Raw genomic sequence first — 15,153 nt, 5'->3', positions numbered from 1 at the left:
CATTAATAAAGAGTTTCCGTTCACCTTCCCTACTAGGTTGTATGCATGTCCAAGGTGTCCACCTGAAGAAAGACCACCACGTTCTAACAACCGGCGGTCATCACTATCTAACCTTCAATCACCTGGTAGGGATCGAAAGCAAAAGCAGTCCTCATCCCCTGGGAGGAGGGGGTCTGTGTCAAAGTCAGAACCAGTGACAATCAGCAATTCAGATGGATCCTCTGGGGATGAAAGAGAACCCATTCCATCCCAGGAGACGAGTCTGTACACTCCTAAAGTCAAACCTAAAGGCCTCATAGATGGCCTTACAAAATTCTTTACACCTACAAACAAAAGAAAAACACGTGTATACCCTTCACATTTGGCTGATTTTCGAATACTTAAAGGGACGATGAAAAAGAAATCCAAAATAAAGCATATTAGCAAAGAAAATCAGAAAGACAGGGACAGGGATAGTAACAATAAGAGTACTGATAGTTCTAATGCTAGTTCACTCTCATCGACATCCTCAATATTATCACATCCACCACAAATGTTGAAGTCTGGTAGTGGACAGTTAAAAGGACTCTTTGATGGGCTTTCACATCTTTATAATCCTCCAACTGAAACTCGTAAACGAGGAGCTCCCATGTATGTACCTCCCAGACGTGGAAGACGACCTAGCTCGGCTACATCAGCAGCATTTCAGCAGCCTGCCAAATTGTCAAGTGCCTCCTTAGGACTGGAACCTGTTTGTGCAGCTGTTAAATCACAATCCTCCACACAGGGTGAAGTGGTTACAAAATCAGTCCCATCATCATTATCATCCTCTGCAGCACGGGGGAGGGTTAGCGCTGCGTCATGTGGGCGCAGACCTGCTACCCCGACCCTACAGTTGACAGACAACAAACAAAGTGTCAGATCCAGTGGTATTATTTCAACACCTATTGCAACCTCTGCTGGTCGGGGGTCTGCTGGTCGTGGAAGGGGTCACAAACCCTCTGGTAAGAAGCTGAGTTTGCTGATTGACTGACTGACCCCATAGATACCCTCTTCCTAGTGATAGTCGCATAGAATAGCATGTAGTAGTAGTGAGCCTCTGTGGTGCTTGCTTGGCCATCTTCTCACTTTCTTTTGCCTGCTGTGTGTCTGCCATGCCTGCCTGCCTGCCTGCCTGCCTGCTTAAACTATCCTACTTTGTTCATCTGAACAAACTGAGTTTGAATGTCCTTCAGCATTGTGTGGAGACGTTGGAAGCAAGAAGCTGTTTCACTGGTTCACACACAAGCAGTAAGAGAGCATACATCTTTGCATCCATCCTGGAAGAAGTGGTGCACTGTATGTGAGCGAGGATGTAGCAACATGATGGAAACTGACGGAAGATGCCTGTGATGTTATGTTCTTGAGAGGCCTGCCTACCTGTGGATGTTAATTACCAGCCTAATGCGGCATCGTGCAGTGCCCCACGTATTCTCAGGGTGGATGTGTCTAGAAAACTAGGAATTTAAAAACATTAAACATGCTCTATTTGAAAATTATTGGCATTTGAGCTCAGTTTCTTTTTCTGCACTGACTTGCACTGTGGTTCATCTTTTGTTTTCTAACGGGCATATTGGCTGTCGTGCATGTCACATCTTTTCTTTCTCAGTCGAGTCTCTTTGTTGTTGCTATCCCCTGTTCATATTATGTGTATTGTGATTAGGACCATCCAACATTGGCCATTCCATCATGCATGGAAATTTCAGAGAAAAAAAATTACAAAAACAGTCAATATACAATCATGCATGCATTAAGAACTTAATCAACAGTCATACATATTGTTTACAGCATAACCATTGTAATGCATGAAAAAAAAAAATAAACCATTGCCATTGTGTTTTGTAACATGTATTACAACAATTTGAGATCTAATTTCTATCCCCCTCCATCCAGTAGTAGGACTAATAAGTGTCAGTCAGTGATCATAAATACATATAACACTGGTCAGTTGAAAGCCAGACTCTACTATATAGACCTTTTGATGATAACCACTAAATTGTGCCGACTTGTACAGCAACCTTGGGACTGGATGTACAGACCCATCTGTTTGTTGTATTGCTTTTTGTTGTATTGATTCTCCACTTGACAACTTATTTGCATAGTCTGTTGCCGAGTCTGAATTTCAGTTTACTGGTCCCATTTCATTCCATTTATTGTATCTTGGGGACACCATGGAAATTGGACATGAAGCAGCAAACAGAATATCGAAGTGAAACACACCCTCCTCAAATCTACATGATGGTAGCTACCAAAGAGACAATGTCTTAACTCAAAAATAATTAGCAAAATATGAATTGAAAATATGATTGTTTTTCAAAATTGTGTGGATTTCACTCAAAAATCTGAATGATGTTTCATTACTACAATTTTTATTGGTTTTAATTCTGTTAATCTTTTACAGTCATTTATTGTCTTCAGCCAGCCAGTAGTGAGGGGGTTCATGATCAGTCAGTCAGATAGTATTTTTTTTTACTTGTTGTTTTTGCATATTTTATTTGATAATTTATTGCTGCAGTTTTGTCAGTCATTGTTAATTATTTCAAATTTAAGATGAAATCTGTGTCTGATTTTGCAATATGTTACTAGGGTGGTTACAACAACAACAATCAGCATTGAATTCATGGCTGACTAATCTGCATCTGTCATAGAATGTCATGCTGCAATTTTTGGGATCATGAAAATAGGAAATCGTAGACACAATCCTATTTTGTTGGTTGGTCTATTAATACCAGCTATTATCTTGCCTCTAGGCACATCAATCAAAACTACTATACTATCACCACACTAATTAATTTGACATTTTTTTTCTCTCCCACATTCAATTTGCCAGGTTCACCAGGATCACCGCCAAACAAACCTAGGTCCTCACTACCACGTGGTGTTACAGAACATGATGTCAACATGTTCAAAAAAGCACAGGAAAAAGCTCTTGCGGTAATTATGCCACAGTATACGCTTGGTGTAAGTGACTAATTTTGAAACACCCCCCTTGTATGTATGTATGTCAACAAATATATAATTTTTGTGTGCATGTTCATGTTTTGGGTATTGTCTTTATCTAAATGCACGTTTGTTTTTCCTAACTGGCATGTCTAAAATGACTGTTATCCCATAATGCAGTGCATTCCAGGTTGATCGAATCATACTTACACCAAACTGATACTTGTGATGTATTGTCATCAGTGTACATTAGGTGTGCATAGAAATCTTGCTACCTGGAATGTTAGTAATTATAAAATCTTGGGAGGGGGGTTCCTGTTACATCTTATTTGGAAATAAATTATCATTCCTAAGTATTCCTAATGATGATGTAGCACAAATTATATGCACCTATTTTACACTGAGGCTGTACTATCCTATATTTTTTCAACATTGCAGTGAATGGTTCAATGCAAAAAAAAAAAATGATGGATACCATGAAGGCTTTACACGATGTACTGTTTACACTGTTAGCTCCATCATTGCTATCATATTTTAATAATTATGTTTGTCTTAAACCTTGTTATTCTGAAGCTACCCACGAATCTAAACATTTCTAAAAATGCCGATGGAAATTTTTGAATATTTTGAAGGGTGTTCAGGTTAGGCATCTTGGCATTCTTTCTGCTTTTTTGAGCCTTGATTAATGTCTGAATAGCCGATTGGTTTGATTTTTGTTGAGTTACGATTGCTTTCTTGTGATGTAACCTTAGTGACAGCTTTGTCACTAATCTGTAATTAGGCTCTTTTAAGGGGTTAGCATACGTTTAATGTGTTTTTTTTCAATATTTTTTTTTATTTTAAATTATTGATGGTTATGACAGTATCTATGGCTGTGCTTTTAGTCTAAACAAAAACTCCATTTTATAAGGCATATTTCGACGTTTTTCTATTTCAAAACATTGCCACGTGTGATTGTTTATAAACACCACCAACATAAGCACAACACTCGCATGAAAGTAATCCTAATTGACACTTGCTGAAAAATCCGATTTGCATATCAATACTAGAAAGTTTATGTAATTACGGTACCAATTTCGCCCAACCTTCCGCTTTTACACCCACAGCTTATTGCTTGATTTCCGATCGCGCGGTCTTGTCCGACCGGAAACCGACAGCATTTTAATCGCTCTTTTTTTTCGCTCGCTCGCTCGCTCATTGAAAACATTGACTGCTCACCAAAACACTGATCACACATGAGTAGTCGAAATGGTGGTTTTTCAAATCTAATAGTTGCATGACACTCAATCGTCAAAGCATGGATGTACTCGTACGTCCCTGGTCAAAGCAACTTAACTGGGACCTCTTGTTACGTGTTTTCGATGCTTGTTCTAAATGTAATATTTTATTTTAATGAGACAGTTACGTGAAAAGGGCATAGGTAACTTCTTTCGACAGAGCAGAGAAACGAGGAAAATGTTAATGATTAATTCCAAAAATAACGATACCAAAACCACGTCGGTCCACAGCGGTCGGTCTGGTATAATTTTACATTAAATTTTCAAAATTAAGTCACGATCAGTGAATGAGCTCGATCTATACGTGTACCGTAAAAGTGTTCCCACAAAAAATATTTTGACTAAAACGGCCACATGCTCTGAAAAAACAGAACAGAGCTTGACATAAATGAATAATTCAGAAAAAAACGTGTCAAATTTAGTTATAGCCATAAATATTTGGTGGCCAGACGATGAACTATTCGAAAATCAGGATTCACGCGGAAGTCCTTCAGGGCTGAAAATCATCGACTCTACTCTGGGTTACCTTATTTCACGACTAGCAAAGAAAAATGATTCGCCGTGGACTCAGCTTAGTTTTTCTTCTTTCTGAACTGACGTCAAATCCCCTCCGTTAATCAAAATATACCGATGTTTTTCAGTGAATAATTTTGAAGCCTGTCACAGAACAAAAAAACTAGGTGAATCGAAGCCGGAGATTGGACGGTACGACGACCCTTCAATTAGCGTCAAATATGCTCTGTTACAACATCATTGATTTGCTGAAAGTCACCTGATCGGAGCACGACCTGGGTCACAGAACCATATTTGTCCGTATTATCAACAGGATTTTGCGAGAGAACCACACCCACATTTTCAACCATTTTCAGCGCGGAAGTTGCCAATAAATGTCGAAAATAAATCTAGCGATTGCTAAAAATGGTTATTAATATATTCCCGATGCTCTTGGAATCTTTATTTTTTTTATTTCAAGGTAAGAAATGGCTAGTTCACAGTCCCTCTATAGATAGAGGATAGAGGGACTGTGGCTAGTTGAAGTTGTATCGACTTCAAGGCGGCTGTTTAACCGCGAACAACCAAGCTCTGTTGTAGTTTCGCGATGTAAAATGAAATATATATAATAATACTTGTTTAATTATTTGGGTTTTTAGCCCACAAATTACGGGACATGATCCCCATAAATTAGGGTCAATGTTTTGTCTCGGCTGCTTGTGATGAATGCCGTACGTCGGGACCGACGCCCGTCCTAAACTCAGTATGGAGAAACCAACGGGGATCGATTTCCCGAACAAATTATTGGGGCACGGTCGACAGACATTCCAAACAATGGAAATTATCAACGAAAGAGGAGATTTTCTAGATGTACTGTCATGACAAACATGTAAAATTAACAAATACACAAAGAAGTGTAATATTAGGTTTTATTTTAGGCTTAGATTAAATATCTTCTTTCACTCAGCCCATGCATGGAACTGCCATTTAGCTTCATGGTCATTCAGCTTGTTTTCGCCTTGAGGAAAACAACAATAATTATACAAACTGTAAACACATTGCGAAGACTCAATAATCGGGCAACAAAACTCAGACAACCATGTCGTACTTGTGATGAAATACATTTTGTATTTCACGTCAGAATAATGTTTAAAATAAAATATTCAATCCAAGCCAAATCGAAGTCAAAGGGTCAGATTGCGTGCATATAATTATAGGTAGTTAAAACGAAAAGTATTTGAATTTGTGTCGGCTGTTCAACATTTATAAAAACCGGTAAGACAACTATAAGACAATGTGAACCTCGGAAATTTTCTGCGAGCGAGCGGGTGATGATATTTCGGGGTTTTCGCGATCGAAAATAAAGCGGAAATTGTCCAGTCGAATTCAACAAGCGGTCACAAAAACGAGCGAAAAAAGGCGAAGTCATCGCACAACGGTTACTAAAAAAGAAACCGTCACGGTGTTCGCACGCTTGCTACTACGTGCCACCGGCTATCAGTTTTACAGGGAACAGTAATCAAAACAAACTTGAAAATATCTTGTGCACACGGCTTAAACCATTTTCTTTATTTGGAATAACTCCGCCTCCACACCATATTAGTAATATGCAAATCACTACGTCACTTTCGCGGGAAGTCATCACGTTGTCGGTTGGCACACGGTAGGGCTGTTCTGAGATTTCAAAACATATTTCATCCTGTCTTTAACGCGTATAACATTTAGCCCCGACATTAAAAGGCATTATTTAGTAGCTGGTCGCTAGGCAGACATGTTTCAATAATTATAACTCCATATTTTTCAAAATTTTTAGGCCTAGTTTGAGATTCATTGACCTTGGACGTTTTTTGCGTTTATCTTGAAATTGATTTCTACGCAGTTCTACAGATTCAGTACGCAATTTCTAACAAACGAAAGGTCAGATCGTCGCCATTTTTGGTCAACTTTACCGCTATATAGAGTACTGGAGGAATGTTCCTGGATTTTTTTCTGTCTGCCTTCGTTTTGATTTTTTGCTTATTTTTATATAGAGACATGTTGTTTTTACTCGGGTATTAACGTCCAAACATTTGAAATAAGGCTACATAAAAACAAATTATAGTTGCAAAAAAACGAAGAACATTGTACATGAAGCACCCTTCTATAATATTTACATAAAAAAATATATTCAGTCGTGCTGCAAATTAATTATTAATTGCGTCATTAACCGTTTTACTCTATTTTCGCGTATTCTTGTGATCACGTGACTTGGTATTTGCATAATTTAAAAAAATTGCCATATTTCCAAAGTTTGAAACAAGATCTTTATTATGGTATATAACATGTATGGGTAAAATGTATGTTTCAATCTGTAAATTGAGGCCAAAAAAATGAACCAGCGAATGTATGCTAACCCCTTAAGTAATACATATTAAGTTTTGGGAATTAGTTTGAATTTCAGTAAAATCCTAAATTAAGGTAGTTTGCAGGGCTAAAAAAATAAGATGAAAATTTTATCAGAATGTTTTGTTTTAAAATTACTAATTATATATTTGGATATATTCCATATCTTTTGAATGTTTTTATTGTGTACAAATCATGGTATTTGAGAAAATCATGTGACAAAATGCTAAAAACATTGCATTTGCATGTTTTTTAGCAATTTTTAATTTACTCAAAAAGAAGTCCTGTGACCATAAGTAACAACATGAAATAAAAGCACAGTGTGAAAATCTGAATATCCACTATCTAAAAGATGCTGATTTGGGCAATACCCCCCAATTGGCACACAATCTAACATGATTTTTCCATTTTGGTTTAATATCCACTGATTAGGACACAATTGCATAATGAAACACTGTTGTAAAAAGTAGTCAGAGTGTAATGTGTAACTAGAAATAAAATTTACATCCACTTCAAAGAGATTAAGGTAGAGCCTTACTCATAATATTGAGAAAATTCATCACAACTCGCATGACAATATTCATTGGTTTGTTATGTACAGTCATGAAGCTAATGTCCCATGGCACAATGATATAGCATTATTTTATGTGTTACAGCTGTGTTTTTTTTGAGAAACTTTTTTTTAGAACTTTTCCATGTAAAATAGTGTTATATAATATACGACATGATATCTCTGCCATACAAACCCATGGTAAAAGCATTATTATCCTGCCAAAATAACAACTATCTGCTAGAATACAACCCTTATTTTCTCAAAAATTAGGGCTGTTGACCCTCAACTTTTTAGCTCCGCTGTCATCGAAGATGACCGAGCGGAGCTCATGTTCGACTGGACCTGTTTGTCATCTGTAAACCTTTTATTCAAGCAACTTCTTCTCTCAAACCCCAAGCTAGATCACCTTGCTATTTATAGCACAGCTACCTGGGGTGGTCCTCTGTCAGAATTGTTAATTTCATGACATCACATCCAAATCTATTTTTAGAGAATATTTTTGTCATTTTTGGTCAAAAATGATTTTTTCAACAACTGCTTGTCAGATTGCATTGGCGTTTCGCATGAATGTCTTGACATGGACTCGACTCTGACTTATTAATTTCATGAGATCATATGCAAATATCTATTTTTAGGAAATATTTTTTGTTTTTTTGCTAATTTTTACATATTTTTGACTTCTCCAAAAAGCACCTGCCAAATTGCTTTGAAATTCATAATGTTGACACATGGACAGGTCAGGTCCTCTTTCAAATTTGTTCATTTGGTGAAAATATCTCCATTTCTGCCTTCCGTGTGTGAAGCACACAATGGGAGTTTTTGCAGTTAGCCTGTCTGAAACGTGGTACATAGATGTCATAGAACAATGCACAGACCTGATAAGTATTGGATTAATACTTGTGCATATTGATTACCTAATTTGTATAATTAGTACATTTTCAGCTTTTCTGCTGTTTCAAGTACTAATCTTAACATTTCAACTTGGTACATAGATGCTCCACGACTATTCACAGACCTGATTAGTTTTGAGTTAAAAATCTATACTTCTTCATAACCTAATTTGCATATTTATTAGCATATTTTAGGTCATTGTCCGAATCGCACAGTCCCGTGTCTTCGACCCATAGGCCTCTACACGATACCGTACGGTATCGCATAGGCTAATTGCGTATCTTAAGCAGCAAGATCTGATTGGGCACGCCTCGAAACAAGGCGCCAGTCAGCTTGAACATACCAAATTATAAAACAAAATTCCACTTCCTGTTTTTGTCGCTATGAAGACATCCTTTCCACATTGCCTGTACCTGATGAGGCTTGAGGGCACTAACTCCGAAAACTTTCGCGATTTTATCATCACAAATATCACAATTCATGGGCGCCGTCATTTTGTTTAAAATGAAACGCCAAAGAGGGGTTTGTAACACGCAAACTGATTGGACAATGATTAGCCGCAACTGACTACTCTGGGCGCTGTTAGAATACGCATATTTGATGGCGTTCAGCCAAGGTCTGTTTAGAGGCTTGGCCGAATAAACTTAGATCTTGGCTAGCAAAGATGATTTTGATGATTTTCATTTTGTTTCTCATGTACTATTCAACAGATTTTGATGTAATGTGGTACATAGATGCCCTGGGATAATGCGCAATCCTGACTAGTTTGGGGTTGAAATCAATGTGATATCAGTGCTGTTGCTGATAGGGTCATGCTATAATTTTGTCTGACAAGATACATGACCAAATATCAAGTCATTATTTCATTAAATATTTATAATTGTTAACTTGGAACCCCCCTTGATTTTAAATGCTGTATTTGCTCTAATAGAAGCACATGTGCCAACTTCATGCCTTAAGCAACAGTTCTCTCTTTGATTATGAAAGTTATGATTTTTTTTGTGAATATTATTTTTGATTTGTCCCCACTGGATTCTGCCGTAAATTCGCCCATTCAAAAAATCGTCCTAGGAGGTTTCATGGCTGGTTGGCCCTTATTTGGGGTTCAAATTTTCAAAAAATTATCATCAAATATTCTTAGGGGGCTTATATTTTCATTAAAAAATCCACCTACATCGACTTTCAACACCGGCAGTTAGACCATGCACCCAAAACGAAAGAAACTAAAATTGTATACATTTTTTTCTAGCTGGATTAATAAGTAGACCGCGCATCATTTTTCAAAAAATCACATTAACGAACCTTGTGCGCCAAATACAATTATTTTGTTTCATTTTATTAGTAACGAAAGTATATTCTAAAAGAAGTTTCAAATAACAACAAACACAACTGCATTGCTTAGTAGCGGATGATCGTGGTAGCGCAATCCGGTCATGCTGCGTTTTACAATTGTTGATTATTACCTAGTAATGATTATGACGTGCAAAAGATAAATTCGTTGAATTGTTATGAAATGCAAATAAATTTCAACTTATTTCATCGTAAGCGAATGATTTCGATCGCATTTTCAACGCTCGATGCTGTAGAAATGAATATCCGCCATGTTTTGATAATTAACCAATGAAAACGATGGATGGTGCCAACGTGTACAAATTACCAAAATACATTTAAATATGTTAATGTTATTGAACCCAGCATGGAAGAGATTTGCTGTTGTTGTACGATCTTTTGGCTTGGATTTTAATGGGAAAGCGGCATTTGTTTTTAGTCCCCGTTCGAACGAAGTCCGAAAACGGGGACTTATAATTCGGTCTCCGTCCGTGCGTCTGTGCGTCCGTCCAGAGCCATATCTCAGAATCCCTTGGACCGATTCCGTTCATTCTTTGCATTTGCCTAGTACTTTATGTGGGACATATGCACATGAAGTGTTTTAGCGATTGGATTCAACATGGCCGACTGGCAGCCATCTTGTTTTTTGAAAATGTTGTATTTTGGACATGCTTTGTCAGTTTTCATTCAAACTTGGTACATAGATTATTACATGTTAGGATACATGTCCATGACGATTTATTTCACAATTGGATCAAAGATGGCTGACTGGCAGCCATCTTGTTTTTTGAAAATGTCAGTTTTCATTCAAATTTAGTACATAGATCATACATGTTAGGATACATGTCCCCGACCGTCCATGAGTTCCTGAGTCTGTCCGTCCGTCTGTCAGTCTGTCCAGAGTCGTATTTCAGAATCCTGTGGACCGATTCCGTTCATTCTTTGCATGTGCCTAGTACCTTATGTGGTGCATATGCACATGCAGTGCTTTAACGATTCGATTCAAAATGGCCGACTCGCAGCCATCTTGTTTTTTGAAAATGCAAAAATAACGGCTGTTTATTTTTGGCCATATTACTACTACGCGGAACACGTGTTTTGATGTAAATAAACAATCTGTTGTATACGCCACTTGGAACTCAAGTTTCAAGGACACGCTCGCGACAACCCCTCCGCTTTAATATGATGAGCTCAAAGAGAACTTTCAAAAATTTAACAGGGACTGTGTCATTTTCAATGACTTGTTAAATAAAAAAAATAGTTGTTTTCAAAAGATAAACTGAGCATTTGAAGAATAATTTAACATTATTTACAGCTATAACTCATTGTTGAAACTAAGCTAATCCATTCACGCTAGTCGCAATAAACATCAATACTCTTGAATAGGCGTCAACGAATACGGCGAAACTTTTAGGCATCAGAAAAGATTAAAATAACACCTTAAAAAACTGCCGAAAAATCGCCCTGGGCGGTTTCTTGGTCCCAATTTAGTTTTTTAAAAACCCGAACTCCCTGGGCGAATTTACTGCAGAATCCAGTATATGGGCTATGTATAATACATGGACTTTAAAGGACAAGTGTATTACATAACACTTCTGAACTACCAGGTCAAAGTCATTTCAATGTTTATATGTTTTGCTGCTATTAGACAAATGTAACAGTTGGAAGGTAGTCTTTTTCAGTACACATTGTGTTGGGTTCTGAACTACCTGGGTCAATGTTTTCCATGGTATTTTTCAGCATACATTTTGTTGGGTTCTGAACTACCTGGGCCAATGTTTTTAAAAAAAATGTTGAATTTCAGGTCAAGGTCATTCCAATGTTTATGTTTGCTGCTATTAGACACCTGCGTTGAAGTTGAGTTCAAGGTCACCCCCCCTTTTCAGGATTGGTTCAAGGTCTATACAAGGTCACATGTTCGAAAGAGCTCTGTTGTAATTGTTAACTGTGGATTTGAAGCGTAGGGTTGAATGATGTTTCAGCGGTACTTTTTCAGTTGCAAGGTCGCTTGTTTAAGTCAATATCCTTATATTGCCTTCAATTAAATTCAAAAATTTATTGAATATATTTGGGTATTTTCATTTCTAAGTAGGCTTCTACCTTAAGTTCTCTTCCATGCAAATTCTGAAGAAGTATAAACTGATCCATATTTGTCAAGTATTATTTATTTCAAAAATAGAGGTTAACCTAATGGAACAGACAAATTGATGGAGCTTTACAGTATTTAAACAAACTGGTCTGCCTATGCACCCAATTTGGGCGCATTTACTGACAGTTTTCATTTTGGTCTTCATATAAAACATTGATTACATTTTTTGAAAATATCACACTGCAATGGGAACTCAAATATGATTTGGTATCTATGTTACACCATTAGAACACTGTCCTTTATTATGAATGCATGCTAAAATGGCTGTTATATGCTATACATCTTAGGGTGCAATAATCTAAACAGCATCTAATATCAGTACTGCACCATGCTTGCTATGGGTTGCTGCCATTTGTAGTGATATCTTAGCTATTGGAACAATGTATTTATTATTTAATGTTACTTTTATAGCAGTCAGGTGCTCCAGTCACCCAGCCGCTTGAACCACAGGGAAGGTCCCCAGCTGCAATCGAATTTGGTCGCTATGAAATCCAGACGTGGTACTCATCGCCATATCCTCAAGAGTATGCAAGGTAATTCTTTTCTCCAATTATGAACGTCTAAATTGTTTTGGAGATGTAAAAATGTTAAATGCATTGTGGGTAAGTCTAATCAAAACTGGAGTTTTTCGTGACTTCTATTTGTGCAAAAATATTTGTTGACTGCTAGGCTACTAATCTATGAAGATGCATGTCTATTCAAAAAACTAATAATAACAAAGCATAATATTTATTTTCATTGTTTGAGTCGTCTGTATTCATTTTATTTTCAGATTACCCAAGTTATTCTTGTGTGAATTCTGTTTAAAATATATGAAAAGTAGGAGTATTTTAAAAAGACACATGGTATGTACTACTTGATATTTTCAGTTCTGTGCTTTAAGGGAAAATAGTTTTAGGGTATGGTATTGGCTTGTGACCATTTAATCTAACAGTAATTTCACGTTGAATCCATTTGTTTAATTACTGTTCTGTCTCTATCCACAGGAAAAATGTGGCTTATATCATCCTCCAGCAAATGAAATTTACCGACGAGGCGAAGTCTCTGTATTTGAAGTGGATGGAAATGTAAACAAAATATACTGTCAGAATCTATGTCTACTTGCCAAGTTATTTCTAGACCACAAAACTCTTTACTACGATGTGGAACCGTTCTTATTCTATGTACTTACAGTCAATGATAGTAAGGGATGTCATCTCGTGGGATACTTTTCCAAGGTAAGGGTCAGTAAAATTTTATTTATTATCTACATTCACAGTGCATGAGTAGTCACTTAGTTTTCACTCTTACATTACAAGCCTACTTGCCCACAAAACTGTCCCTGCTTTTGCTTCGGTCACGAATCTCACCTAATTTTTGCTGAGCAGGCCCAACAAATGTGCTATTCTAAGTTGAACTGCGAGATCATTCCTAAAGTTTTATTGTCGTTAGACTATTATGTGAAATATTTGATGATAGGAATTTGAACAAATTGTGGGATGTCCTAATGGTAGCGATCGTTTGCAAATTGTCTGCCCCAATACTTCTGAGACTTGCTGTAAATAACGGGGACTGTGACATTCACGTCTTGTTTAATTTTTAGTTACAAGTGATATTTTCGACTTCTTGTTGAAAAACGAGAGGGCGCTTTCCAATCTGGATGTAACACTTTTTTACCCGAGATGAGGCATTTGTTTTAATACTAAAATATCTGAATTACTTAAAATAAAGCTGAAAATTATGTCCTTTAAAGTAGAGATGCAATTTAATTAGCACATCAAGATGACCTTTCTTGTCCACAAAACTATATATTTTCGGAAAGCTTATTGTATGAATTTTAACATTTTTTTAGTATTTTTTTTTTATGGGCACTGTAATTTGTAATATGCACAAAAAAAATTAGCTTCTAAACCATGCTTCTGTTTCCTGTCAAAATTGGTTTTTGGGTACATCTGTTTACTATGAAGAAAGTGCTGTCTTGAAAACTGTCAATTTACCAGTTGTCAATTTTGCAGGGCAGCAGCTCAAATTTCACTACTTCAAATTTATGCATAAATTAACACCCTGGCTAGTTGTCTGCATGATTGTTGTAATACTGTTCAAAACAGATCTCTCAACCCCATTTGACACACACTATTACAGTATACACTAGTGTACACAGTATCCAAACCAGTGTTCTCCCCAGGCCTCTGAAGCGACACGGTACCGTGACGCTTGGACACTCGGTCGTGATGCTTGCCCTTTGTCCGTGACGCTTGATCACTCAGCCGTGATGCTTATATTTTTGTTTACAAGTGTCAGTCTCGTCTTGCACGTATTTAAAACAATAACATGTATTGATCGATTTAGGTAATCCCGCTTTTGTTAGCCATACAAAGACAGTGATAAAAACGGAAGTCTGCAATATGTTGCGAAGTCTTTCAAAGGTGCAGAGCCTCCAAATCAAAAAAAAAATAACTCGAATAGCAATAATTTGCCCATTGCACGCAACGGCAACAATGTGACAAAACAAGTCACGGCGTACGTCGGGAAGATCAACCCCGATTTGCTGCACTCTGATTTGTTATCACTCAATCGCTGGTGACATTATTTACTCCAAAATTAAAAAAAGAACAAGTGAAATTAAGTCGCATTGGAAAGAAAAGTATGAATAATTCAACAGCAGACGAGACAGGATGAGACAAAACAAACTCTGACCTCTGGAAATACCCCATTCATAGGGTACCTTAGTACAGAAAAACGCCGCCCTAAGGCGACATAATGCACGTTGCAACATTGTGACCGATGCATGCTGGGCTATCAGGGGTTCTGATCGAGGTAACAAAGATGGCGGCGCAGAATGCATGATTTTCCGCGATGTTTAAAAACAACATCTCGTTGGCAATTTAGATGTAATGCTTATGATAATCATCAATGAATCGTTTTAATAAACAATTTGTGTATTTCACACCAAAAAGTCAGATACCGATGATCGCAATAGCAGCGGTGAATACCCGTCCTACGCAATGCCGTCAGCTGACAATGTTACGGTGATCGTAGCGTTGTACTCACAAGGTATATTGCAATGAAAAATCGCCGAACTGCCATTGTAGAATTTTTTTTTAATTATTGATTTATTAATTTCAACATATTTCGATATCTTG

General features: G+C 37.1%; 1 protein-coding gene across 9 annotated transcripts in view; it reads left to right on the top strand.

Moving 5' to 3' along the window:
• LOC102802108 (uncharacterized) overlaps nucleotides 1–15,153 on the top strand; it is a 48,631-nt gene that overhangs the window by 20,567 nt on the left and 12,911 nt on the right. For 3 of the 9 annotated variants that reach the window (XM_085493552.1, XM_085493550.1, XM_085493551.1), the window contains exons 6-10: nucleotides 37–983; nucleotides 2,849–2,979; nucleotides 12,443–12,564; nucleotides 12,804–12,876; nucleotides 13,018–13,254. In XM_085493552.1, coding sequence (XP_085349678.1) covers nucleotides 37–983; nucleotides 2,849–2,979; nucleotides 12,443–12,564; nucleotides 12,804–12,876; nucleotides 13,018–13,254 — 1,510 coding nt within the window. The remainder of the gene's footprint in view (nucleotides 1–36; nucleotides 984–2,848; nucleotides 2,980–12,442; nucleotides 12,565–12,803; nucleotides 12,877–13,017; nucleotides 13,255–15,153) is intronic. The other 6 variants (XM_085493555.1, XM_085493556.1, XM_085493554.1 and 3 more) reach the window with 6 other exon arrangements.

This window comes from Saccoglossus kowalevskii, chromosome 19, assembly GCF_978046115.1.
Source record: "Saccoglossus kowalevskii chromosome 19, keSacKowa6.1, whole genome shotgun sequence".
Lineage (NCBI taxonomy): Eukaryota > Metazoa > Hemichordata > Enteropneusta > Harrimaniidae > Saccoglossus > Saccoglossus kowalevskii.
Note: the sequence above shows the minus strand (reverse complement) of the source record. Positions and strands in the feature narration are given on the sequence as shown.